Source organism: Phyllobates terribilis, unplaced genomic scaffold (assembly GCF_046119375.1).
Source record: "Phyllobates terribilis strain yellow unplaced genomic scaffold, ASM4611937v1 Scaffold_4__5_contigs__length_816908805, whole genome shotgun sequence".
NCBI classification, from domain to species: Eukaryota; Metazoa; Chordata; class Amphibia; order Anura; family Dendrobatidae; genus Phyllobates; species Phyllobates terribilis.
In genome coordinates, this window is record NW_027362764.1 from 174,512,484 (window position 1) to 174,540,308 (window position 27,825).

General features: G+C 40.7%; 1 protein-coding gene across 6 annotated transcripts in view; it reads right to left on the bottom strand.

Annotated features, from left to right (window-relative positions):
• Window positions 1–27,825, bottom strand: part of TBC1D5 (TBC1 domain family member 5) — a 741,959-nt gene that overhangs the window by 210,312 nt on the left and 503,822 nt on the right. For all 6 annotated transcript variants that reach the window (XM_073677953.1, XM_073677948.1, XM_073677951.1 and 3 more), the window contains 2 exons: window positions 27,630–27,772; window positions 5,938–6,044 (listed from right to left, as the gene is read on the bottom strand). In XM_073677953.1, coding sequence (XP_073534054.1) covers window positions 5,938–6,044; window positions 27,630–27,772 — 250 coding nt within the window. The remainder of the gene's footprint in view (window positions 1–5,937; window positions 6,045–27,629; window positions 27,773–27,825) is intronic.

A 27,825-nucleotide genomic window follows, 5' to 3' on the forward strand; every position in this document is an offset into this window, starting at 1 on the left:
GGAATAGAGGTTACCTAATACTAGTCACTGATGACCCATCATAAGGCCCCATACACATTAGACGAATGTTGGCCAAACCTGCCAATATTTTTGGGCTCGGCCGACACTCTTATGTAAAGAAAAAAGAAAGGAACCGACCATGAAAAGCCCAGAATGAACAAAGATAATATAAAATTTATATACTTTATTGAATAAATCAGGAAGGTAACAAAGAAATATACAATGATGCAGGGACACATACCCAAGGTATATAAAAGTCAATGTATCAAAAAGGGAGTTAGTTATATTACCAAACATATGCAAAATCGTATATGCTAGTCTATATATACACACACAAGTGTATGTGGTTATGGCATATAACCGATGTAGAAAGTGCAGAAGTGCTCTGTATACAGCATTGTTATGGATGAACAAGCTGTACTTACTGCAATGAAAGACTAGGAGACTCCCAGCTGAGTGGCGCTCACCCCAACGCGCGATTAAAAATTGAATGTCCATTATGTAATATACAGTGTGGCCATCTAGTTAAATTGGGAGCACACTATAGCACAATTAGGGGCGTGTTTTAAAAGATATATGGGCCTTCAAATAATAGAAGACAGTTTGGGTCCATGGTAATAATTTAGCACCAATTACTCTTATTATTGACTTAATGAAAATTCACAGTTTACAATAGAAGATCATACAAAGTATAACAACGTCACGGCTTACAGCGCCATGTTGGTTATTAACAAAGACTTAGAAAGTAAAGGCCTATATGTATATAAAGACTTACTGAGAACAATATATGACAGTAATTGTTACTGCTGAATTCACTTCTGGCTATTGCTATAAACACAAATGGTCATAAAATTAAAGGAAAGCTCTTGTTTTGTTCTTAGTAGCTCATTTGAAATGGTAATGTTTGCTTTACAAATTTAGCAACGTGGTAGGTATCACTCATTGTGATAAGGTTAACACTTTTAAAATCAATGAAACACGGATATGGATATGTAGCAAGGAAATATTTCGATGCTGATGTTGCTATATTAGAATTTTATGTGCTAAAGGGTACAGACAGATTTTCAAAATTCACCGTTAACTTAAAACAATAGTCTCAAACCTTTTATTCTCGGGCCTTACTGCCTTCAGGACACGACGGAACATCTGGTTATTTAAAGAAAACAATATGTTCGCATCCTCTATGACTTTTCGTTTCTAATTGGGTGTAAGTTTTTCCTCCCTCAAAAGAATAAGATGGTAAATACTAAGGAGGTCATTAAACGATCAATAAAGAACGAGAAGGGGGGGTGGGGGCAAAATGGAGCCCAAAATAAAAGGAGTTGTCCAGTATATAATTTCCTTTTTCAAATGCAGGGTATGTGATAAAATAACAATCAATTAAAAACTATAAAGGAACCTGTGGGTGCTCTGATCCCCACTAGTCTCCATTTACTGCCTGACAGCAGATCACATATGCTCACTCAACACCGGTCATTGGCCACAGCGGTCATGGGCTTAGGCAGCATGCGATTACAGCATCGGTACATACTACACAATTTTGCTTCATGACTCTATTATATAATATATAAAATCTATTAAACCAATATGACTTATATCGTGATCCTTTATGCAAAAAATGTTAGAATGTTAGGTTACACAAAAATGTCTGAAGATAGTTTATTGCGATCTAAAAACGGTTGGACTAGCCTGTCAAGAGTACCAGAGGAATCACCGTTAGGCCCAGACTTCAATCCAATAATAAAATTTTAAAGTACAATACGTGCAGAATTATTAGGTAATTTGTATTTTTGATGATTATTTTTATTATTGAATAAATAGAGTGCTGTCAGTCAATCCAAAAGGTTAATGAACCCTGAAACAAAGGAAAAGTGAGGTTGTGTCTTTCGTCAACTATTAGGTCTCATTCAGACGACGATTTTTCTCACGTATGGGAAAAACAGAAGGATTATTTTGATCAGAGTTTGATAGAGATTTAGTGTGATCTGAACGTCATCAGTTTTTCTTGAATGTGGAGAAAAAACAAATAGTTTCTTCACCTTCTTCTGACAACCTGTGAAAGTAGGATATAACATCCAAGTGGTCTGATTTTGTCATAGATCCATAGACTTGCATTGCCGATTTTGATGAAACCCTCGGATAAAAATTGGACATGGGCCTGCGAAAAATCACAGACATCTGATGGCCCCATGGACTGTCACAGTGTTATCTGTGAAGCCAAGGATAGCATTCGTACGACAATATTGGACATCTGAATGAGCCATTAGTGTTCAAAATTATTATGCAACTAAAAGACAAACTTTTTTGCCATCTCAATTGTTTATTTTCTTGTTAAAGTAAGAATAATAACCAAACTCAAAATTACAAAAATAAATTTCTGAAATAAAAAAAAAATATTATATATAACAATCACCCATCTTTTCAATAACAGTCATAAGCCTTTCATCCATGGAGTCTATCAGTTCCTTAATCTGTTGACAATAAACTTTTTGAGCAGCACCAATCATAGCCTCCCATACACTATTCTGAGAGGTATACTGTTTTCCTTAACGTGAAAATCTCACATTTAAGAAGGGCCCACAAGTTCTCAATAGGGCTTAGGTCAGGTGAGAAAGAGGCCTTGTCATCATTCTTTCATCTTTAAGGACTTTACTGGCAGCCAAGCAGTGGAGACTTTGATGCTGCGATGGAGCATCGTCCTGCATAAGAATAATGGTTTTCTTCGAAGATGCAGACTTTCTCCTGTACCACTGCTTGAAGAAAGTTCTTCTACAAATTGTCAGTAGGTGGGACAGTTGATTTTGCGTTCATCTTCAACCTGAAAAAGGTCCAACTAGCTCATCTTTCATAATAGTGATCATAGCATTAACCCACCTCCGCCTTGCTCGTGTCTGAGTCGAAGTGCAGGTCTATGCTCATTACTGATTCAGCCACAGGCCTATCTGGTCCGTCAAGAGTCATTCTCATCTCATCAGTCCATAAAACCTTTGATATTTCTTGGCCCAGTCTTGACATTTCACCTTCTGTGTCTTTTTCAGTAGTGGTCGGTTTCTGCCTTCCTTACCTTGGCCATGTCTCTGAGCACTGAACAGCTTGTACTTCTGGGCCTTCCGGGAGGTTGCAGTTCTGGAATATGATAGCACTGGAGGATAATGGCTTCCTGGTCAGTTCACGTTTGATTCTTCTCAAATCTTTGGTAGTTGATGTGACTCTCATTCTCAGCATGCTTTTTGTGATCCTGTTAAATATTTGAAACCAGACTTTTGATGGTTCTGTGATCATGTCCTTAGCAATTTTAGCAATTTCAAGAGTGCTTCATCCCTCTGTAAGACTTGTAACAATTTTTGACTTTTCAGAGTTACCTAAATCACTTTTTTGGACAATTTTCACTGAGGGGAAACACGCTGCCTAATAATCTGCACACCGTGTTACAGTGTGTTGCATCTTAGGCCTCCCTAATTACACAAATACACATCACCTGATCTGCTTTATCCAATAAGCATTCAATTTATACAGCTTGAAGGTGGAAAATCTGCATAAAAATGATATGGTCAAAATACTCACTTGTCTTAATAATTCTGCACCACACAGTGTACAGTAGAAGATAAACCTATTTGGAGATGCCTTTGGAGCTAATCTCTAAATTTCTCCAGGCCACCACTACATTTTTACATGTTAATTCAGAAATATAAATAAAAAAGTACTGATATGTCCGGTGTGCAATGTAATTAAAATTTATATGCCTATGTTCTGTATAAATAGGGTGGACATACAATATGCCCAACCTGCACACCAACAATGCCACTGAAAGGGAGAATTTTACTGACTAGGAGAAAGACCAAGCTAAGAGAATTTCCGAGTTTATAATTACTAGCTGATTGTTAGAGCGGGTCATCTATCAGGAGCTAATGGGCACCAAAAATCCAATTTAGAAATTCTTAGAGTGGCTTTCTTAACTTGCACCTGTTCACACTTGTCTTCACATATTTGGAAATGCCGGTCAGTTTTTTGATATTTGCATTACATGCCTTCTAACTGAGCACTCCTACCATCAGCCTAGGAGAGGCATCATGTTAGGTTTAGGGTCCCAACAAAGGCCTTGTCGCTGGGTGTTGGGCTCACACGAATTGGCCAATTAGTGCGCTAAGTACATTAATTTTTAACATGTTTTCTACAGCAGTAATGCAGTTCCAATTTCATATATTCAATGTTTACATACTAAAGTGCACACATGTCAAACTCTGGCTCGTGGGCCAAATCTGGCCTGCAGGGTGGTTATATTTGATCCGCGAAACCAGAACCACCACCCCTATGTGGGGCCATTATTCTGTATGGAGGACTATGTGGGGCCATTATTCTGTATGGGGGACTATGTGGGGCCCATTATTCTGTATGAAGGACTATGTGGGGCCCATTATACTGTATATAGGGCTATGTTGGGTCCATTCTTCTGTATGGAGGACTATGTGGGGCCATTATACAGTAACTGGTTGGCCTGCGACTTTGTCCAAGTTTTTCATTTTGGCCTTCTGTGTGTTTTGAGTTTGATATCACTGCTATAGTGTTTCAAAGTGAAGTCAAGCGAAACCCAGTGATCTCTAAAGCCCCAGTCTCACATAGTGAGATCGCTAGCGAGATCGCTGCTGTGTCACGGTTTTGGTGACGCAACAGCGACCTCACCAGCGATGTCGCTATGTGTGACACTTTTGCAACGATCAGGCCCCTGCTGTGAGGTCGCTGATCACTGCAAAGTGTCCTGGACCATTTTTTGGTCGTTGCTCTCCCGCTGGTCAGCACACATCGCTGTGTGTGACCAGCGGGAGCAGCGATCAGGCTGGTAACTATGGTAAACATCGGGTTACTAGGGGCACACGCGCTCCTAGTAACCCGTTGTTTATCATGGTTACGAGCCTGCTAAAGTGAGAGGTAACCTCGCGCTCACTGTAGCAGAGTGGTAACCATGATAAACAACAGGTTACTAGGAGCGCGTGTGCCCCTAGTAACCCGATGTTTACCATAGTTACCAGCCTGCTCCTGCTTCAGCAGGCTGGTAACCAGGAGCAGGACATCGTGGAAAGATTCTTTCCACGATGTCGCTGCTCCCCTGATCGTTGGTGAGCCTGCCTGTTTGACAGCTCACCAGCGACCACATAGCGACGCAGCAACAATCCCTGACAGGTCGTATCGTTGTCGGGATCGTTGCAGCGTCGCTAAGTGTGACGGGGCCTTAAGACTAAGGCGACAATCTACAGTATGCACAAATCTCTTTCAAATGACCATAAAAGAGGACAATGGTAACCAAAACTGCATGGTCCAGTAACCACCCCACAGCTGCCTCATTGCTGTGATCTTGCGATCTTGGAGATCTTGTTGGACCCTACAATGGTATCTTTAGACATGTCTTTGTATACTATTTTGCATTTCTTTACCCATTAATTGGTTATAAATAAAAAAACAACTATGCAAATAGTATCAAACATATAACAATAGCAGAAAAATGTCACCAAGCAAAATGTCATGCAGCAACTATGTGAATAGGAATAGATGTTTTTTAACCTTCACGTTGTTATACAATATGCATGGTATATGAAATGAAACATTAACTATACCATAAAAGTGCAGAAAATGTCTGTCTCACCTGCTTCAAAAACAATTGGGCAGAACTTGTTGCTATACAGCACACGATTAATACAGATCTCAAGCATCTCCCCCCTCTACATGCACCCTCTGTGATTAATGATATGTACCATTGTCAGTACAGATAGTAGATGACAGCCTCCAGACGTAATCTCTCCATGAGGTCCCAAAACTTTATGCTAATGTCTATTACTAGCTGCCAAGTAAGCTCTCCGTCTAAAACACATTTCTACTCTTTGATGGTGTAATTGTTGGTGTGCTTCAGGCACCGAAGAGAACAGGCTTTTAGTGTTACTATACCTTTGGGTCTCGCAGAAACAGAGCCTTGAGAATGAGGGAGTGAACGTCACCGATCGGTGGGTAGTGCATTAGGAGACCCAGGCACGTCTGATAGTTACTGGAGATTACTGGAGGAAGAAAAAAAACAATACAGATATATCAAGCTACAGTGTGAACATCCCATGTAGTTACATACTCCTGACAACAAGGGGAGACACTGAGACATCGAGAGAGAAAAAGCACCAACAGGTCAATAGAACATTTTATCATAGGCATATATGAGTGAAAGGGGTAGAACATCTTGTTTTATAGAGTTTTTTGCTGTAGTTTATTTCTATTTCTTTCACGTTGGCGACTTGTAGGTTTTATGTTGTGTAAATTCTCGTGGGCTCTTTTGTAATTGGTTTAATAAACCTTGTTGAAAAATGCTCTATTTTTTTTTTTTACTGCAGAAACGGGATGCAGAAAGAAATACAGTTTGGATAGAGTTGGCATACACAAGACTGACTCTTTTTCGCCTCTTTCTTCTCAGGCAGATGGCAGATGTATTTCAAAATGCTTCTCCATAAAAGCCTACGGGTATCGTACAAGGCATGTAGATTTTTTCATTTAATTTCCAAAACATTTATAATGAAATGGCTAAAAGTGCTAGGCATGGAGAAAGTGTACCTCCACCTAAGTTCACATTGGCATCTCCTTGGGCAATGGACGTGCAAAATTGTTACCGCACAATGGAGTGATACAGTGCCGGGACAAAAGTACAACTTCAGAATAGTACAATGCATGCGTCCAGTTTTAATAAAGCCATTTAGACAACTATTTCTATAACCCCTATAAGGAAATTCTGAACCAATGGGGTTTGCCTGTCATATAAAGTGATATCAATTTGCTATTGTAAGCAATTACTTTGTAATGTGTGGGTCAAATCCTTTGGACACCCATAAATCCTTGAATGAAAGAGAATCTTTCAACAGGTTTTTGCTATGTAATCTGGGAGCAGCATGTTGTTGGGGCAGAGACTCTGATTCCAGTGATGAGTCACTTACTAGACTGTAGTTATAGTTTCAATAAAATCAGTGTTTTATCAGCAGGAGATTATCACTAGAGGACTAGTTGCCTTGTGCCATGTAGTCCTCCTGCTGTGTTTAACCTTGACGTCACCACTGATTAGCAGTTTTCTGTAAATTTCCAGTGCACACAGAAAGCTGTCAATCCATGATATGGGCAGGGTTATACAAAGCACAGCATTCAGAGAACTGGTGGATCTGCAGCAGAGAACACAGAATGACAGCAAGCAGCCCATTAAGTGATACATCACTGGAATCAGGATGTGTGTCCCTACAAAATGCTGCTCTCGGATTATAGGCAAAGCCTACAAGTATAACCAAACATGTAAAAACAATGATTTTTATTTAATCAATACATAAAATATACATATATTATAAAAAGTGGATGATAGCACTCTATATCTAAGGGCAGTAAAGGGAGAGGTATCAACATTACAATTATCACTTTTCAGAAGTACAGATAAACAAACCATTCATCCATATGATCTAGGAAAAAATGTAGCAGATATATGCAGCTAGCCAGATTCAGTCAGAATCGGGTAAGGTTAAACAGGTATTCCCAAGCTGTCTCTTGAGCAGCTTAGAGCTATGAATTCTCCTTACTTCCTGCTTTCTGGCATGGCAGGCTATCCTCCTTTAGTGACAGTTCTGGTGAGTAGACCTGTGTTAGTAGAACTCTAAAGCTCAGCACAAGTTCTGCTGTAACACATTCAGCTATCAGTGATTTGTTCTGGATTGTACACTGTTACCATTATATTTACATATAGAGATAACAGGGCTTTTGAACTAGCACACAGCTTAGAACTGCAAGAGCCGAAATAAGGAGACCGGCTTTGGAAGTAGCTGATGGTGGGGGCTTATTTTGGAAGATTTATAACAGCAGCTTGTCAGAAACTGAGAGGGAGTGGGATGGAGGTAAGCTCCTAACTGCTGCATAGAAATCAATGAGCTGGAGAGAGCTGGCTGGGATATTAGGAGCTAACCAATCTCCAATGGCCGAGCTCCATGGAAACCAACTGTATACTATGATAGATAAAAGTTCTCACTGCAGAATAATGACAGAAGATATAAAAAGCAAGTAACTTGAAATCTTGCTTATTTTCATGCTGTCTAACAATTTAAAGCAATTTCATAACTTGAGAATACCTCATTTAAAAGTGAGCAAAAATAAAAAGTGCCATTCACATAGCTTTTTATTACTACAGACAGAATGTTTTTATGTAAGGAAAAAAAGTGGCTGACACTTTGCTGATCAGTCGTACATTAGATCATGAGTGTAAATGAACACCCTGATGACACTGGCAAATGTACTGTAGTTATACAAATAGACGGTATAATTTCTATATAGTAATAAAACAATTTTTAGTTATATAGCGCCAACATATTCCACAGCACTTTACAATTCAGATTAGAACCATTTTAAAAAATTACCAGCTGATATGAAATGATCAGAAGTGATCTCCTTACATCATATGTAAATGATTGCAGATGAGAAATGCTTAAAAAACCAACATCACTGTCCAAAGGTCCCCATACATGTAAGAAAAAGTTGGCTTAGAACATTGATCTTGGCTGGATTAGTCGCCTATATAACATGTGAGGGGCCTCTCGAGAGATTATGTTGGGGTAGCAAGAATGAGGATAGAGCATTTTGAATTTCCACGCCTGATCTGTTTGCTCTTTCCGGACCAACACTGTAAGCTGCTTTCTTAAAGATCTGGCAGCATCTTGCTTGCATTTCATCCCCTTGAAAACACATGCTTGCTCGTCCGAACAGGGCTGCATGTGTATTTGGGGGAGAGGACAGGGCTGAAGGGGATAGCTGATGTCCAACAACCAGGAGTAGCTTTGAATTGAACAGTAAACTTTTTTTTTTTTTTTTTTAAAAAAAGGCATCAATGGCAGAGGAAACTGCATGAGGGTTCAGACTGGCCCACGGGGGAACAGGTCAACAGTGGACCCCTGTGCAGGAGTAAGGCGCTTACCTAGTAGCTTACCTAGTTTATTATTATTACATAGGAGCAGAGGTTAATTTGTGAAAGAGGGTGATGTAATAATTGCATGTAGCTGAACAGTGGACCCCCAGAGTCAATGTTACTGGTAGGCCCTTGCCACCCCAGCTGACAGTGACTGCAATGCATAAAGTAGCATACGTCCAAACTATGTTTGTAGCGTACTCTTCAAAGCCTTAGGCTACAGCCCCTCTGTCAGTATTTGATCAGTATTTGGTCAGTATTTTTTCTCAGGAGTGGGACACAAAACCAGGTGAGGAACAATCAGAGAAAAGGTATAATAGAAATAAGTCACCAATTCTACATTTATCACCCACTCCTGGTTTTGGCTCCCACTCCTGAGAAAAAATACTGACCGAATACTGACAGTGGTGCTGTGGCCTTAAAGAGGTTGTCCACTACTTTATCATTGATGAGAGGAGCGACACCCGGCACCCCCACCAATGAGCTGTTCTCTGTGTCGGTGAGGCCACCAGCTGGAAATGCTCAATTGCGGTGCTGCTCCGTCTTCTGATAATGGCTGCGGCTGGGTATTGCACATCTGCCTCCTATGCAAATCAATAGGAGGCGGATGTGCAGTACCTGGCCGCGGCCACTATTAGAAGACGGAGCAGCTCCATAATTGAGCAGTTACAGCTGGCGGCCGCCACCACCGACTGATTGGCGGGGTTGCCGGGTATTGGATTCCGACAGATCAGACATTGACCGATCAATGATAACGTAGTGGACAACCTCTAACTTTTCAGCAGATGCCTGTGCAATATTATCGCACAAGCATAATATAAAACAACCACGTAACTATGTCAGGGAGAGAAGTGACCAGCCCTCTTTTACACAACACTATGTATTCTCTGTTACTAGTTATCTAGTTTACTAGACACTGAACAATTACATTCTGAGCCTGACTCGCCACAATCGCACACTTTTACTGCTGCACTTCACATGGAAAACCAACACTAAAAACAAGCACAACCTGACAGTGTTGGAAAAACTGTTTCATGGTAATTTAATTCCTGAGTGACAAAAGACTATACCTGTGCCTAATATGCGACTTTTCTCTTTGAGAACTGCTTTTTGTTTTCCTCTATTCTTTTTTTCCACTTCCAAAATCAGACATTTTATAAGGGCAATTACTAAACCCATCATTCAAAGCAGGCCTATGAATACAGCATTTTTTTCTCCAATCGAAATGCAAGCAATCCATCTGCTGTGGCTGTCAAAGCAAAGCCTATTAATGATGCTTGTTTAGTACACCATATTGACTGCCTGCAACAATACTAGCTGCCAGTGCATTGCAAACAAGTTTCCCTTAACGCTTATTCTTTTAAAGCTGAACAAAAGTTTTTAAATGTAACATCAAATAATAATATGGATGCAATCCATGTATCCATAGATCACCTCTGCCACCATAGAATCAGAGGTGGCTTGTAGCCATCCTTGCCTGTAAGGCTGCAAGATGTAAGTTGTAAAAGTCCGTAATTTTACAATACACTCTTAACCCCCGATGCTCCAATTATGCATAACACCATAGCCATGCAGAACTCAGGGGGACGCTCATAAAACAAAATTGCAGCAGAATTCTGTTTCAATGTTCAACAAAAAAAGTACATGTATTCCACCTAACTTAGTGTGTGTATGAATATTTATTATGTGTTTTAAATACTTTTTTTGCATTTCACTAGATAGTTTTGAACAAAGTCTAGAAAAAGGGGGCATGGCAAAAATGAGTCAGAAAATGTGCCAGATTATAGACAACATACACCAAAAATCACTAGTGATCAGTGTTACCTTCCTGCCACATGTCATGTAAGCAGCTGAATTATTCACACAGATGTAAAGGCTTATCCTTATTAGTGTTGAGCCACCCCCATAGTGTTCGGGTTCGGTTCGGTTCGTCGAACACCGGGATGTTCGAGGAACTGTTCGTCGAACACCTTAGAACACCGTCGAACACCGTTAAAACCAATGGCAGGCAAACAAAAACACATAGAAACACATAGAAAACACCTGCAAAGGTGTCCAAAAGCTGACAAACTGCTCAGAAGACACTCTCTTTAAAAAAGCCGGCCGGCAAATTCAGCAGCGGCATACACCGGTACCCGACAATTTAGACAAGAAGGAATAGAGCATCACACATAGATTAGATAGATAGAAACATGTCAGTCACACATATAAGAAGCACAGTGACAGTGTTGGTTACTGCACTTGTCATTTAGTGTAAAGGATTTAGTAAAAAAAATATTAGTGTTTTCATGCACCGTCTCTTTAAAAAAGCCGGCCGGCAATTCAGCAGCGGTACCCGACAATTTATAACAGAAAGAATAGAGCTTCACACATAGATTAGATAGATAGAAACATGTCAGTCACATATATATGAAGTACAGTGACAGTGTTGGTTACTGTACTTGTCATTTAGTGTTAAAATAAAGGATTTATTAAAATAAAAATTGGCGTGGGGTTCCCCATAATTTTAGTCTCTAGCGGAGGTTAAGCAGACGGCTGGGGCAGAGGTTTGAAGCCTGGGAAGGGGGTAATACCCACGGAGCTTCCCAGGCTACTAATATCAGCCCCCAGCTGAATACCTAGCCTTTACTAGCTATTAAAATGGGGGACCCCTCAAAAAATATGACGTGGGGTCCCCCCTATGTTAATAGCTAGCAAAGGCTAGGCAGACAGCTGGGGGCTGATATTAATAGCCCAGGAAGGGTGCCATGAATATTGGCCCCCTCCCAGGCTAGAAACACCAGCCGTCAGCCGCCCCAGAAATGGCGCATCCATAGGATGCGCCAATTCTGGCACTTAGCCTCGCTCTTCCCACTGCCCTGTAGCGGTGGCAGTGGGGTAATAGGGTTGGGGTTGATGTCAGCTTATAACGCCTGCTGACATCAAGCCCAGGTTAGTAATGGAGAGGCGTCTATAAGACACCCCCATTACTAACCCCATAGTAAAAGTTAAAAAAAACACAAACACCCAGAATAAAGTCCTTTAATTTAAATAAACACACAATTCTTTATTGTTCTAAATTAAACCATACTTACCATCACGCCCATTCCAGCTGAAGCCAACGATCTCCTGTAATAAAAATAAAATAATAAACCAACATCATTGCATGACGTGACGTGCATGAGGTGAGCCGAGTTCATTGGACATGACCTCGGCTCATCTTTATGCCGTCACAGCGAGACACTGAGGAGCGCAAGCAAGCCTGCGCTTCTCAGTGTCTGCGGGATGACAGGCTGGATGGCAGCGTTCTGCTGCGGTCCAGCCTGTCATCTCGATGTAGCAGAGCTGAAGCTGTCCTGGGAACCATGGAAAGGTAAGGATGAGGTTGGTTTATTATTTTTCTTTTACTGCAGGAGATCGTTGGCTTCAGCTGGAATGGGTGTGATGGTAAGTATAGTTTAATTTAGAACAATAAAGAATTGTGTGTTTATTTCAATTAAAGGACTTTATTCTGGGTGTTGTGTTTTTTTTAAATACTTTACTAGAAATTCATGGCGGTCATGTCTAATACTGGCGTGACCCCATGAATTTTGGGCTTAGGGCCAGCTGATAATACCAAGCTGGCCCTAACCCCTTTATTACCCAGTGAGCCACCGCACCAGGGCCCTGGATGAGTTGGGTACAGCGCCAGAAGATGGCGCTTCTATGAACGCGCCATTTTCCGGGGTGGCAGCGGACTGCAATTTGCAGCGGGGGAGGGGGGTGGGGGGGGGGCAGAAAGCTTGGGCCTCCCTGCGCTGCAGATTCCAGCCCCCAGCTGCCTAGTTGTACCTGGCTGGACACAAAAATAGGGCGAAGCCCCACGTATTTTTTTTTTAATTATTTCATGAAATTCATGAAATAATTAAGAAAAAAAGGCCTTCCCTATATTGTTGTGTCCGGCCAGGTACAAATAGGCAGCTGGTGGTTGGGGGCAGCCCGTTCCTGCCTGCTGTACCTGGCTGGACACAAATATAGTGCGAAGCCCCACTTCAATTTTTTTTTATTAATTCATGAAATAATTAAGAAAAAAGGCCTTCCCTATATTGTTGTGTCCAACCAGGTACAAATAGGCAGCTGGTGGTTGGGGGCAGCCCGTTCCTGCCTGCTGTACCTGGCTGGACACAAATATAGTGCGAAGCCCCAAGTCAATTTTTTTTTAATTATTTCAGGAAATTCATGAAATAATTTAAAAAAAATTGACGTGGGGCTTTGCACTATATTTGTGTCCAGTCAGGTGCAGCAGGCAGGAACGGGCTGCCCCCAACCACCAGCTGCCTATTTGTACCTGGCCGAACACAACAATATAGGGAAGCCCTTTTTTTCTTAATTATTTCATGAAATAATTTAAAGAAAATTGACGTGGGGCTTCGCCCTATTTTTGAGTCCAGCCAGGTACAACTAGGCAGCTGGGGGCTGGAATCCGCAGCGCAGGGAGGCCCAAGCTTTCTGGGCCACCCCCGCTGCAAATTGCAGTCCGCAGCCACCCCGGAAAATGGCGCGTTCATAGAAGCGCCATCTTCTGGCGCTGTACCCAACTCATCCAGGGCCCTGGTGCGGTGGCTCACTGGGTAATAAAGGGGTTAGGGCCAGCTTGGCATTATCAGCTGGCCCTAAGCCCGAAATTCATGGGGTCACGCCAATATTAGACATGACCACCATGAATTTCTAGTAAAGTATTTAAAAAAAACACAACACCCAGAAAAAAGTCCTTTAATTGAAATAAACACACAATTCTTTATTGTTCTAAATTAAACCATACTTACCGTCACGCCCATTCCAGCTGAAGCCAACGATCTCCTGAAATAAAAGAAAAATAATAAAGCAACATCATCCTTACCTTTCCATGATTCCCAGGACGGCTCCAGCTCTGCTACATCGAGATGACAGGCTGGACCTGCAGAACGCTGCCATCCAACCTGTCATCCCGCAGACACTGAGAAGCGCAGGCATGCTTGCGCTCCACAGTGTCTCTCTGTGAGGGCATCCAGATGAGCCGAGTTAATGTCCAATGAACTCGGCTCACCTCATGCATGTCACTGACAGCGTGGGAAAATTCTCCTGCACTCAGCGCTTCAGCGTGGGAGAATTCTCACGCTGAAGCGCTGAGTGCAGGAGAATTTTCCCACGCTGTCAGTGACGTGCATGAGGTGAGCTGAGTTCATTGGACATGAGCTCACCTTATGCACGTCACTGACAGCGTGGGAGAATTCTCCTGCACTCAGCGCTTCAGCGTGAGAATTTTCCCACGCTGTCAGTGACGTGCATGAGGTGAGCCGAGTTCATTGGACATGACCTCGGCTCATCAGGATGCCGTCACAGAGAGACGCTGAGGAGCGCAAGCATGCCTGCGCTTCTCAGTGTCCGCGGGATGACAGGCTGGATGGCAGCGTTCTGCTGCGGTCCAGCCTGTCATCTCGATGTAGCAGAGCTGAAGCTGTCGTGGGAACCATGGAAAGGTAAGGATAATGTTGCTTTATTATTCAATGAACTTGGCTCACCTCATGCACGTCACGTCATGCAATGATGTTGGTTTATTATTTTATTTTTATTACAGGAGATCGTTGGCTTCAGCTGGAATGGGCGTGACGGTAAGTATGGTTTAATTTAGAACAATAAAGAATTGTGTCTTTATTTCAATTAAAGGACTTTATTCTGGGTGTTTGTGTTTTTTTTGAACTTTGACTATGGGGTTAGTAATGGGGGTGTCTTATAGACGCCTCTCCATTACTAACCTGGGCTTGATGTCAGCTGGCATTATAAGCTGACATCAACCCCAGCCCTATTACCCCACTGCCACCGCTACAGGGCAGTGGGAAGAGCGAGGCTAAGTCCCAGAATTGGCGCATCCTATGGATGTGCCATTTCTGGGGTGGCTGACGGCTGGTGTTTCTAGCCTGGGAGGGGGCCAATATTCATGGCACCCTTCCTGGGCTATTAATATCAGCCCCCAGCTGTCTGCCTAGCCTTTGCTAGCTATTAAAATAGGGGGGACCCCACGTCAATTTTTTGGGGGGTCCCCCATTTTAATAGCTAGTAAAGGCTAGGCATTCAGCTGGGGGCTGATATTAGTAGCCTGGGAAGCTCCATGGGTATTACCCCCTTCCCAGGCTTCAAACATCTGCCCCAGCCGTCTGCTTAACCTCCGCTAGAGCCTAAAATTAAGGGGAACCCCACGCTAATTTTTTTTTAAATAAATCCTTTATTTTAACACTAAATGACAAGTACAGTAATCAACACTGTCACTGTACTTCATATATATGTGACTAACATGTTTCTATCTATCTAATCTATGTGTGATGCTCTATTCCTTCCATTCTAAATTGTCGGGTACCGCTGCTGAATTGCCGGCTGGCTTTTTTAAAGAGACAGTGCATGAAAATACTAATATTTTTTTTAATAAATCCTTTACACTAAATGGCAAGTACAGTAATCAACACTGTCACTGTACTTCTTATATATGTGACTGACATGTTTCTATCTATCTAATCTATGTGTGATGCTCTATTCCTTCCATTCTAAATTGTCGGGTACCGCTGCTGAATTGCCGCCGGCTTTTTTAAAGAGACGGTGCATGAAAACACTAATATTTTTTTTTATAAATCCTTTACACTAAATGACAAGTACAGTAATCAACACTGTCACTGTACTTCTTATATATGTGACTGACATGTTTCTATCTATCTAATCTATGTGTGAAGCTCTATTCTTTCGGTTCTAAATTGTCGGGTACTGGTGTACGCCGCTGCTGAATTGCCGGCTTTTCATGTTTCACTGTGAGCACAGTTCCCATCGATTTGGGCAATCACTCTAATGCCACAACCACCATGGCTGTGGCATTACAGTGAGTGGCAGACAATCCCTGCATGATTGGTGCTCTAAATAGCGCCAGACATGCAGGACACGCTTTTGGTGCACGAACAGTTATCGAACATAACCTCGAACAGCCGAATTTTTTGCAAATCGTTCGTGTTCGTCGAACAACTCGAACACCGCCCAAAACAGCTCGAATTTGAGATTGGCGAACAGTTCTAGTCGAACACCGCTCATCTCTAATCCTTATCTCTGACATTAATGGCATATTCATACAATATGCCATAACTATCTTACAGTGACAGTGGCAGACAGAGGATGGCCTGAGATCTCGGGCATTAAAAGTTTTAGTCCCCTTACCAAACACTGATGTCAGTTTCACACTTCCGTGTTTCACAGTCAGATGTACAGACTGACCATGATGTACAGACTGATCACATCCATATTTCATGGTCAATGATGTACAGACTGACTACATCCATATTTCATGGTCCAAGTACGGACTGGCAACAACCATAATACATGGTCCAAGTACGGATTGGCCACATCCACATTTCATGGTCTAAATACGGCCTGGCCACATCAATGTTTCATGGTCCAAGTATGGACTGGCCACATCCATGTTTCATGGTCTGAATGTGGACTGCCCACATCCATGTTTCATGGTCTGAATGTGGACTGCCCACATCCATGTTTCATGGTCTGAATATGGACTGCCCACATCCATGTTTCATGGTCCGAATAAGGACTGGCCACATTCACGTTACATGGTCCGAGCATGGACTGGCCACATGCACATTTCATGGTCCAATTAAGTTCTTGCCACATCAATTTTTCACAGTCTGAGTACGGACTGGCTGTTGGTCTCCTGACCCAAACTCAACAGCGTCATAAATGTCTTTGAGGCCCCCTTCACGCCTGTCTGTGTGGTTTACTGTTGGCCATCCGTGTGTACAATCCACGTGCAGTCCATGTGCCGTCTGTATGAAACATACCAGAACAAAATGCATTCAAGAAATTACTGATTTTTATGTGTTAAAGATGTGCAAAGATAATAGAAAGATAGATAGATAGAAATCCATCAGATATATAATTTATGCCTTGCATGTGTACCTTATTGTACAGCTTTCTATTAACCTAATAACTAAATAAATGAAAAAAATAATAAGGGGTCCCTCCCATTTTTTGTAACCAGCAACGGTAAAGCAGACAGATGAGAGCTGATATTATCAGGCTGGGAAAGTCTATGGTTATAGGGCCCATCCCAGTCTAAAAATACCAGCCCACAGCCGCCCTAGAAGTGGCGCAACACATGAGATGCTCCAATTCTGGCGCTTCGCCTTGGCTTTCCCCTGGTGCTTTGGCAATCAGGGTAATGGTGCTTGGGGTTGATGTCAGCTGTGAGGTATCTAAAAACACAGCTGAGATCAAACCTGGTGCTAGTAATGAAGGAGTGTCTATCCGACACTCCAATTACTAACCCAGAAATAAAAAGGAAACACATACAAAAATACTTTATTGAAATAAACAGTCCCTCACACTTTCCCTGGTTCACTACTTTATTAAAAAAGAAAAAACTTCCACGTAGATCCAAAGTAGTCCACCAAATCCGATGTAGTCGTGAATCCAACGAAGTCCAGCAAATCTGCCATACAAAGCCTATGGAGCCTCGTTCTGATGCTCCATAGGCTTTGCAAACAACCACTTAATGGTCATGTAGTGCTAATGAGACCTGGCGATTCTGAAGAACGGTGACATCAGTAACGTTACCACTCCTCACAGTCACCAGGTTACACATGGCGCATAGGCGCCATAGGGATGTATGATGGATTCACTGGACTTCATTGGATTCGCTGTACTACATCGGAGTCGGTGGACTACGTCGGACCTGCGTGGGTTTTTGCTTCTTTTTTAATAAAGTGGTTAACCAGGGAAAGTGGGGGGAGTGTTTATTTCAATAAAGTCTTTTTGTGTGTTTCCTTTTTATTACTGTGTTAGCAATAGGGGTGTAGAATAGACATCTCTCCATTACTAGCACCAGGGCTTGATCTCAGCTGTGCTTTTGGACACTTCACAGGTGACATCAGCCCCATGCACCATTACCCCGATTGCCAAGGAACCAGGGCATCAGGAAGAGCCGAGGTGAAGTACCAGAATTGGAGCATCTCATGAGATGCTCCTCTTCTGGGGAGGCTGCAGGCTGGTATTTTTAAACTGGGAAGGGCCCAATAACCATGGACCTTCTCAGCCTGATAATATCAGCTCTCAGCTCTCTGTTTTACCTTAGCTGGTTACCAAAAATGAGGGGGACCCCATGTCATTTTTTTCAATTATTTATTAGGTTAATAGAAAGCTGTACAATAAGCTACACATGTACACAAGGCACAAATTATATATCTGGCAGATAGCTATCTGTCTGTCTATCATCTTTGCACATCCTTAACGCATAAAAATCAGTAATTTCTTGAATGCATTTCATTTTGGTACATGTCATCCGTGTACTGTACGTATTTACACGGACTCTTTGACTTGTATTGGGCCTTATCATCCATGTTGCTGGGAAAAAACGGACATGTCTCCGTGTGGTTCACATGGACACAAGATCACCATAGGTTTTTATAGGTACGTGTGGACATGTGTCTCCGGTAAGTGTGAAAACGGATGCCACAAGTACTGGAGACATGGACATGTGAAGGGGGCCTCAGGCTGTTGAGTTTGAGTCAAGAGACTAGCAGCCACAGTCCATACTAGGACTGGGAAAGATAGATGTGTGAAACCAGCCTAAGCCACATCATATTGTGCCTGGATTACTGAATTACCATCAACGAGTATTTTTCAATTGTTGCGTGGCCTATACTAAAATTTTGTGAGTGCTGTAATTGACTTAGAAGCTTGTCACAGGTCACTGGCCAAATGTCCAATGGTCAGTCCTTCACTGCCTGTGACCAAAGAAAAATAAAGCAACATTGGGAAAATGTACAGTGATTGGATTTAAAAAAAATATAATCAACAAATTTAACCCATTATAATATCTTATATATGTCTGAAATTACCACATGTATCAGAAAGTACAACTTAGCATCAAGCAATATGTAATATGGCGCATTATAAATATAAATCACATTCTTTAAAAGGTATTGCCACTTCTAATCAAACAATTCTCTTGTAGCATCATTTTTAATTTGATTTAAAGCTAATTGCTTAAACAAGTAAAGACATGACTGAAGTAAATAATGAAGTAAATAATAAGGAAAATCTTGTAAACCTCCTAGGTTAATTAAAAATGATGCCTTATTCTTCCAGAAAAGGAGCCATTAACTTGCTTCACAGCAGAAAAAATAAGAGAAACACTACAAAGTTATATATATATTTATATACACACATTCACATTCAGACCATAGACACAATTAATTGCATGTGTGTAAATATATACCATATATATATATATATATATATATTACAGACCAAAAGTTTGGACACGCCTTCTCATTTAAAGATTTTTCTGTATTTTCATGACTATGAAAATTGTCCATTCACACTGAAGGCATCAAAACTATGAATTAACACATGTGGAATTATATACTTAACAAAAAAGTGTGAAACAACTGAAAATATGTCTTATATTCTAGGTTCTTCAAAGTAGCCACCTTTTGCTTTGATGACTGCTTTGCACACTCTTGCCATTCTCTTGATCAGCTTCAAGAGGTAGTCACCAGAAATGGTTTTCACTTCACAGGTGTGCCCTGTCAGGTTTAGTAAGTGGGATTTCTTGCCTTATAAATGGGGTTGGGACCATCAGTTGTGTTGTGCAGAAGTCAGGTGGATACACAGCTGATAGTCCTACTGAATAGACTGTTAGAATTTGTATTATGGCAAGAAAAAAGCAGCTAAGTAAAGAAAAATGAGTGGCCATCATTACTTTAAGAAATGAAGGTCAGTCAGTCTGAAAAATTGGGCAAACATTGAAAGTGTTCCCAAGTGCAGTTGCAAAAACCATCAAGCGCTACAAAGAAACTGGCTCACATGAGGACCGTCCCAGGAAAGGAAGACCAAGAGTCACCTCTGCATCTGAGGATAAGTTTATCCGAGTCACCAGCCTCAGAAATCGCAGGTTAACAGCAGCTCAGATTAGAGACCAGGTCAATGCCACACAGAGTTCTAGCAGCAGACACATCTCTACAACAACTGTTAAGAGGAGACTTTGTGCAGCAGGCCTTCATGGTAAAATAGCTGCATAGTCATGAAAATACAGAAAAATCTTTAAATGAGAAGGTGTGTCCAAAATTTTGGTCTGTACTACACACACACACATATATATATATACACATATATATATATATATATATATGTGTATTATAACTATTATTATTGTTAATGAATATTGTAAGCTAGTGTTAGATAATCTGCACAAAATACTTAAGGCTTAATGAATAAAAAGGTCCAGGGCTTGTATAATGCGTTAGTCAATGCTCAATTTCACCTCTGATTTTATATCATGTACTGACTCTAATTACTTTCTCACTTTATATTTGATCCTCGTAATTGATTCTCTTCCACAGTAATCACTACTTGGATTTTCTCTGTTGTCGCTAGAGAAATGCAACAACTTAAAGAAATATTTTTTAATAATATGGATTTTAGGAAAAAAAATCATAACTTTAAAGCATAAATTTTGTTTTAAACAGAAAATAAATTTTAGAAATTGTAGCTCTAACTCAACAGGCCTGAGCCCTATGACAATAGACTTATGGGGGAAAAGATCGGCATGAAAAACAAGACTTTTTGGTTGCTAGAATAGGGCAGCCAGGATGATAGGGTAGAAATGGGATTCAGAACTCTTGCACTGAGACTAAACTAAGGCATCGATTCATCAGTTTTCATCAGAATTTAGGCATAAAAAGTGTGAAATATTGCAAAATTTTTGTGCAGCTTCGTAGTTGAGACTTTTGGCATTTTTCCATCAGTCCCAGCCAGCATTGTTAAATATTTGAAGAGTTGACATAGCTTAGCCAGGAGGGGGCATACAGTAGCGACCAAAAGTTTTGCATTTTTTTTAAAAGTGTATCTAGTTGTTGTGATGCCATTTTCCTGGAGATTTTAGTAAACTAGAAGCAAATGGTTGTCAGCTATAAGGAGGACAATTGTGTTTGACATTGTTTTATCCCTTTATGTGTTAGTTTTCAACTTTTTTTGGGCCAAATGTTTTGTATATTTTATCATGGGTAGTCAAATTTTGCTTACATTTATTTTTTTTTGTATGTGTGTGCGCTTTTAGGTTAAAACATGGCAAGGACAAAGCCAAATCACCAGATGTCAGGAAGCTTATTATTCTGAGAGTGAAGTCAGGTAAAAGCCAAAAAGAGGTAGCTATGGAATTCACCTGTTCTCAGAGTCATGTGTCACGTATATTAAAGAAAGAAGCAGAAGGTTATGGAACAGCTGAGAAACCTATAAATGGACGACCATGGAAAACTTCCCCCAGAGTTGATCACATTATTAAGAAAAAGTCAGTATCTGATGTCCATAAAAGTGCTGTACAGATTTTGCACGAAATGAACGAAGAATATAGGGTCAAAGTGAGTCGCCAAATTGTGGTGCAACGGCTAAGAGCAGTAGGGTTGAATGCACAAGCTCCAGTCAAGAAGCCTTTCATCTCTGCAAAGAGCCAGAAGGTCAGACTTGAGTTTGCCAAAGAACACAAGCAATGGAAAGAGACAGATTGGTCTAAAGTGTTGTGGTCGGGTGAATCAAAGTTCAGTCTGTTTGGTAGTGATGGCAAGCACTATATATGCCACCCAATTGGAAAACGTAATGATATAAGATGCCAAATACCTACAGTGAAACATGGTGGTGGCAATGTCATGGTTTGGGGCTGCTTTTCTGCATCTGCCATTGGCCCTCTGCATAGAATTGATGGATATATGAATGCTACCATGTGCAAGGATACTGGAGAATGTAATGCTGCCACATGGTAAAACCAAAGTAGGCAGGGGATGGAAATTCCAGCAAGACAATGCTCCTAAGCACACATACAATTTAATAAAAAATTGGTTAGCAAAGAAAAATGTTCGCCTGTTGCAATGGCCATGCCAATAACCCGATTTAAACCCTATAGAGCACCTTTGGGATGAGTTAGGGCAATGAGTTGGGGCCCGTACCCAGAGCAATAAAGATGAATGTTTTGCAGATTTGCAAAGGGAATGGAGCAAGATCTCTCAAGATGTCTTGAATACCCTAGTGGCTTCAATACCCCGTCGGTGTAGTGCAGTAATTAAAGCAACAGGTTATGCCACAAAATACTAAGTTATGGCATTGTGAACAATGAATTACTCTCTATGTTGTGATCAATAAATAGTATATGCAAAACTTTTGGAGGTCAGTTTTCTTTAATTAAATGACCATACCTATTTTCAAAAGCATTTTGGTTAAAATTAACTTCATGTACTTTCAATTCATCACCAGGAAAATGGCATCACAACAACCAGACAGAAGTAATCACACTTTACAAAAAAATGCTAAACTTTTGGTCGTTACTGTATAAGCACAGACAAAAAATTCATCCTATGACATTAACATACTTCAGCTTCTGACAGCGGAAAGATGTTCATGTCTCTTAAAGGGGTTTTCCCACGAACAAAAGTTCATTTTAATCAATGGCTGTGTCTGACCGTGCAGGAACATGGTCTGATCATACCACAGCTCCTGGGCAGGGGGGGGGGGGGGGAGTATACAGACATTACAGCAGGGGATCACAGCTGATTCTTTCTTTTAAGTAAAACATTATTTAAAAACAGGCAGTTTACCTCATAAAATGAATCCCCTGCTGTCCTGTCTGTATTCTCTTGTGTCCTCCCCTGCCCAGGAGATGTGGTATGATCAGACCATGTCCTTGCACGGTCAGACACATCCATTACACAGTACACAGCAGGGGCACATTTATAAGATTATCTCAGCACAGGAACATTTTATTTAAACACATCCAATAGTGGAAGTTATTATTATTCCAAGATCTATTGATTAAAGGGGTTTTCCTACTAACTAAAGTTGATTTTAATGAATTTGGCGCATCTTACTCTAGCGCCAGTCTTGATAACTTGGGGTCATGTTTTCAAATATAGTCTTGTAGAAATCTTTTATCATTGGACCAAGAAAATAGATGTGACAATCTTGCTAATCTGTGCATCATAGTAACTTAATGTCTTAAGTATGCCTTTTTATACATTCAAGTTACTCTCCACCTTTTTTTTATATTTTTGTAACATTCAGTATAGTGCAAAGTGTTAGGTAAGTGTGGAAAAATACTGTAAAGTAGAAATAATTAAAAAAATAGAAGCATTAATAGTTTATTTTTCATCAATTAAAAAACTGCAAAATAAAAAAACAAAAAAGAAATGTAAGTCAAAGCAGTATTTGGTGTGACCACTCTTTGTCTTCCCAACAACATCAATTCTTCTAGGTACACTTGCATACAAGTTTTTTTTTTAAGGAACTCGTCTGGGAGGTTGTTCCAAACAACTTGGAGAACTAACCCCAGATCTTCTATGGATGTAGGCTTGTGCAAATCCTTCTGCTTCTTCATGTCATCCCTGATAGACTCAATGATGTTGCAATCAGGGCTCTGTGTGGCTAGATCGTCACTTCTAAGACTCTTTCTCAATCAAAACCCGCATGTTTTGTGGTTGTCTAACAGCCGGGAAACATGTGGCCACGGGGACTCGAACATGTCACTCGAGCACCCGCGATACTCAGTGCATACCTGAGCACCCTAGGCAAACTCGAGTAATGAGCAGTTGTGCTCATCTTCATTAAAACATGTGTGCTGCTTCCTTCTATAGCCTCTGTGTTGCGCTGTCTGTTGCTGTCTACTGAATGAGTTATCTGAGAGTCCGTCAGTCAGCCTGTTATGACAGTCAGACGGAGATCTTGTAGTGTTGTCTTCTGAGCTCCTCTCAGCTTATTTATGGCTATAGACCACTTCAAAGTTGAATGTGCAGGAAAGAAATAGACTATAAAAAGCTAAATTTTTAATGAAACCAAATTTCAAAAATTATTTTTAGCCTCAAAAACATGCATTTAAGTAAAAAAAATGTCCCCAAAGCTGGACAACACATTTATCTTTCTGAACTACAAGAAATGTGTTGCTGTTGACCCAGTTTAGCCTATCGTGCAACAATCAATTTCACTTATTGTTACTGAGTTGATGGCAAAACTCTGACTATACACAGAACCTTGTCTTAACCAAACAAAATGATATATTAATGCTTTTTTAAATATGACTTGGCACATTTATGTTCTTGTCCAAAATTTACGTATTAAAAACAGACATCCTTAGGTGATCCATCAAGATGCCATTACTTACACTTTACTGTTTTTATCAATGCCACAATTGTATATTCCTATTTATATGGAAGTGTACAGCAATTTATCAAAGAAATAATGCAGTACAATCACCAGATTTAGTACAGACGTGCAGTTATTTTAATATGAGATTGTGCTACCTTTAAGGGTTAAATGATCCTTGCAAATCTAAACATATCCATGAAAGGCTGAATTCACACCATTTTTTATTAACAGCACACAAATGTACTATAATGGTATCTATGTGCTGTCCAATTCATCATGGATCCAGTCTTTGACATGTGAGTGTGGTTCGCATATAAGACCAAACTCGTATATGAACAGTCATATGACAAGTAAAAAATACATTAGTTTTCTAGCTAAAATAATTATGAACTGTGAGAACATGCACTCTAGGGAGAAAAGCTATCTGCTAAAGTCTCTGAAAACTACTCAAAACTAGAGATGAGCGGATCATTGCGCGCAACCACAAGCCACAATCCAGGTCAGTGTTCTCTGGCTGAGAAAGGAAGTTTCGTAAATTTCCTTACCCTCCAGGATCCCAAGATCTGCTTATAGTTAGCCGGGCTGGCGCAAAGTCAACTGTGCGCTACTGGTATGTGCGCTGCACGCAACACATATGATGTCATACCAGGCTGGAGAATTAAAAGATCTGGAAATTCGTGCAGCACCTGTCCACTGAACTAGACCATGGACCATCTGCTCACCTGATGAGTACTGTGCTGCATGTACAATTACCATGGTGTAAAAATGGAAAGCACTATACTAATTGATGGGATTATGTGGTGCAGTTATTGGTCAGGTGAGTTTTATGTTAAAAAGTATAATTTGTCTGCAAGAATCACGTAGCCAAGAACTGTACTGTAAAACCAATGTCTTACTAATCAGACCCAAAGAGTGGTCATAAATGGTTGTACATCCACATCTCAAGTGGGGTACCACAAGGCTCTGTCCTGGGCCCTGTGCTGCTCAAAATCTTTATCAGTGATATACAGTTATATGAAAAAGTTTGGGCACCCCTATTAATCTTAAGCTTAATGCTTTCTTAAAATTGGTGTTTTTGCAACAGCTATTTCAGTTTGATATATGTAATAACTGTTGGACACAGTAATGTTTCTGCCTTGAAATGAGGTTGATTGTACTAACAGAAAATGTGCAATCTGCATTCAAACAAAATTTGACAATTGCATAAGTATGGGCACCTCACCAGAAAAGTGACATTAATATTTAGCAGATCCTCCTTTTGCAAAAATAACAGCCTCTAGTCGCTTCCTGATTAACGAGTGGATGATTAACGAGTGGAACAGGCTGCCACGAGAGGTGGTGAGTTCCCCTTCAATGGACGTCTTCAAACAGAGGAGGACAGACATCTGTCTGAGATGGTTTAGTGAATCCTGCATTGAGCAGACAGTTGGACATGATGACCCTGGAGGTCCCCTCCAATTCTACCATTCTATGATTCTATAAAAAACCATGCAGCTTTACTAACAGCCTAAAGGTGAGCAACAAAGAACACGATCATTTCTGTGGTATCATGCCACCATTGAGGCATCAGTTCTGTAACCTTAGAACTTCAGCAATATTTGCATACAATAAAGAGGTTCTTTCCCCTTTCACCTCGGGCTCGTGTCCCAGCAGGATGAAGGAATCTTTGGGAATAGTTTTTTTCTTCACTCTGCCAAGATCCATATCTGTTTTCAGTAAAAAGATGATGCTATCTGTTTAGCGAAATGTCCTGTGACTCTGATTTTTTTTCTGTTGTACTTGGAAAGGTTTGCTACTAAAATATACTTTTCCCTTTCAAATGAGAGCCAGTTGAAACTATAATATAAAAGAATAATCTGTGCAGATGGTGCACTCTTAGTTCTCACATTAAATGTGCTTCCATCATCTTCTGGAACTGACTTACATATCAGAACCAACTTTATTTTTCCTGGGTATAATGGACATAGTAGTTCACTGGCTACACTAAGGGTACATTCATACTACCATATGAAGCGGGTGCTATGCGATGTTTTATCAGATAGTTCTCGGATCAATATTATACTATGGGGAAGTGCAGATCTGCGATTATTTTCTTCTGCTGATTTGGCTCGAGAAAAAAATATCAGCATGCTGCAATTGGCTCCGACATTCAGATCATGCGCACCCATTCAAGTCTGTGGGTGCGTGTGAAACATTTGACTGCACTCGGATGTCATCAGAGACAATGGAGAAGATGGAGAAATTAAGTTCTCCATCTTCTCCGCACCTGTGATGTGAATTGGATCAAATTACACTTGGATCAAACTCTGACAGAGTCATTAGCATAATTGGCCGGATTCTCTCGCATGAGAGAATCTACGTCAGTATGAGAGTACCATAACATACTCAAACAACAAAACCTTACTTTTTATAGTGAAAATCAGAATCACAATGTTTGGTAATACATATATAGTTACAACGTACAGATGAATAAAGGCATATCCATCAATTTCAACCGAGGGATGGGAAAAGATAAAGGGAAAGTGTATAGATAAAGCCACAATGCATGAACCCATCTGCCCTAAACAAGCCAATTCTCCCTCCTGATCCTGAGTGTAGATGATGCATGGGATCAGCCTTCAGAACAAGAATTCTACACATTACCTTAAGTATTTATGTTATGTTTTCTAAATCTTCTAATCCTTTTTTGAAACCTCTGAATGTTCCCGCTGTGATCAGCTTCTGAAGTAGACTATTCCACAGATCTACAGTTTTCACGGTAAAGAAGGCTTGTCTCCTCTGGAGATTGAACCTCTCTCCTCCAGATGGAGGGAGTGCCCCCTTTTCTTTGGAGCAGTCTTTAAAGCAGCTTTTTGACCATATATTTTGGATGGGCCCTTTATGTACTTGTACAAGTTAATCATGTCCACCCTTTAGATGTCTCTTTTTAAGACTAAATAAACTGAAATCTTTTAATCTTCCCTCATAACCAAGATCCGTCATCCTCATTATCAGTTTTGTGGCTCTTCTTTATAACTTTTCTAGATCCAGGGCTTCCTTTCTATGATCTGGTGCCCAAAACTGAACTGCATAGCCCATACATATTCCACATGTTTGCTACACCCAAAACAACTTATCTGGATAAAAACACATTCATGGTTGCAAAAGAATTAAAAAATAATTTTGGAAAACCAATTCTTAAAGACACTCTTAGTACCATCACCTAAAATCTGCATGCAGAGAGCAAGGGAGGAATAAAAATCAGGAGCTTCTACTACAGGTTCCTGCAAGCAGAGAATTCTACATCTGAAATGACAATATTCCAGACAGCAAATTGCTTGTGTGGACAGGAGGGAACACAGAGCCCCTCTATTCCTTAAGATCCATGTGCAGGTTCACACACAGTTTGATCACACATGCCGTCCACTGTCGATCAGTGGTGTGATAGAAAGAAATCTAGTTTACAGAGTCTAACAGTCGAGTATAAAAAATGATTAAAAAAAGCCATGATACTTACATGCATCCCTGATATATAAAAGCATGGCAACAAAAATATAATCCACCAAGGCTAGAGTATTGCTGTCTGCAAAGAGAGCATCCCAAACCACAAGGAGGTCCTGAAGCGGAAATTCTCGACCAAAGAGGAGTCTCACCCATCGTCTAAAACAAAGGGTAAAGAAAGAAAAGAAAGAAAAATTGTACCATAAGTGTCA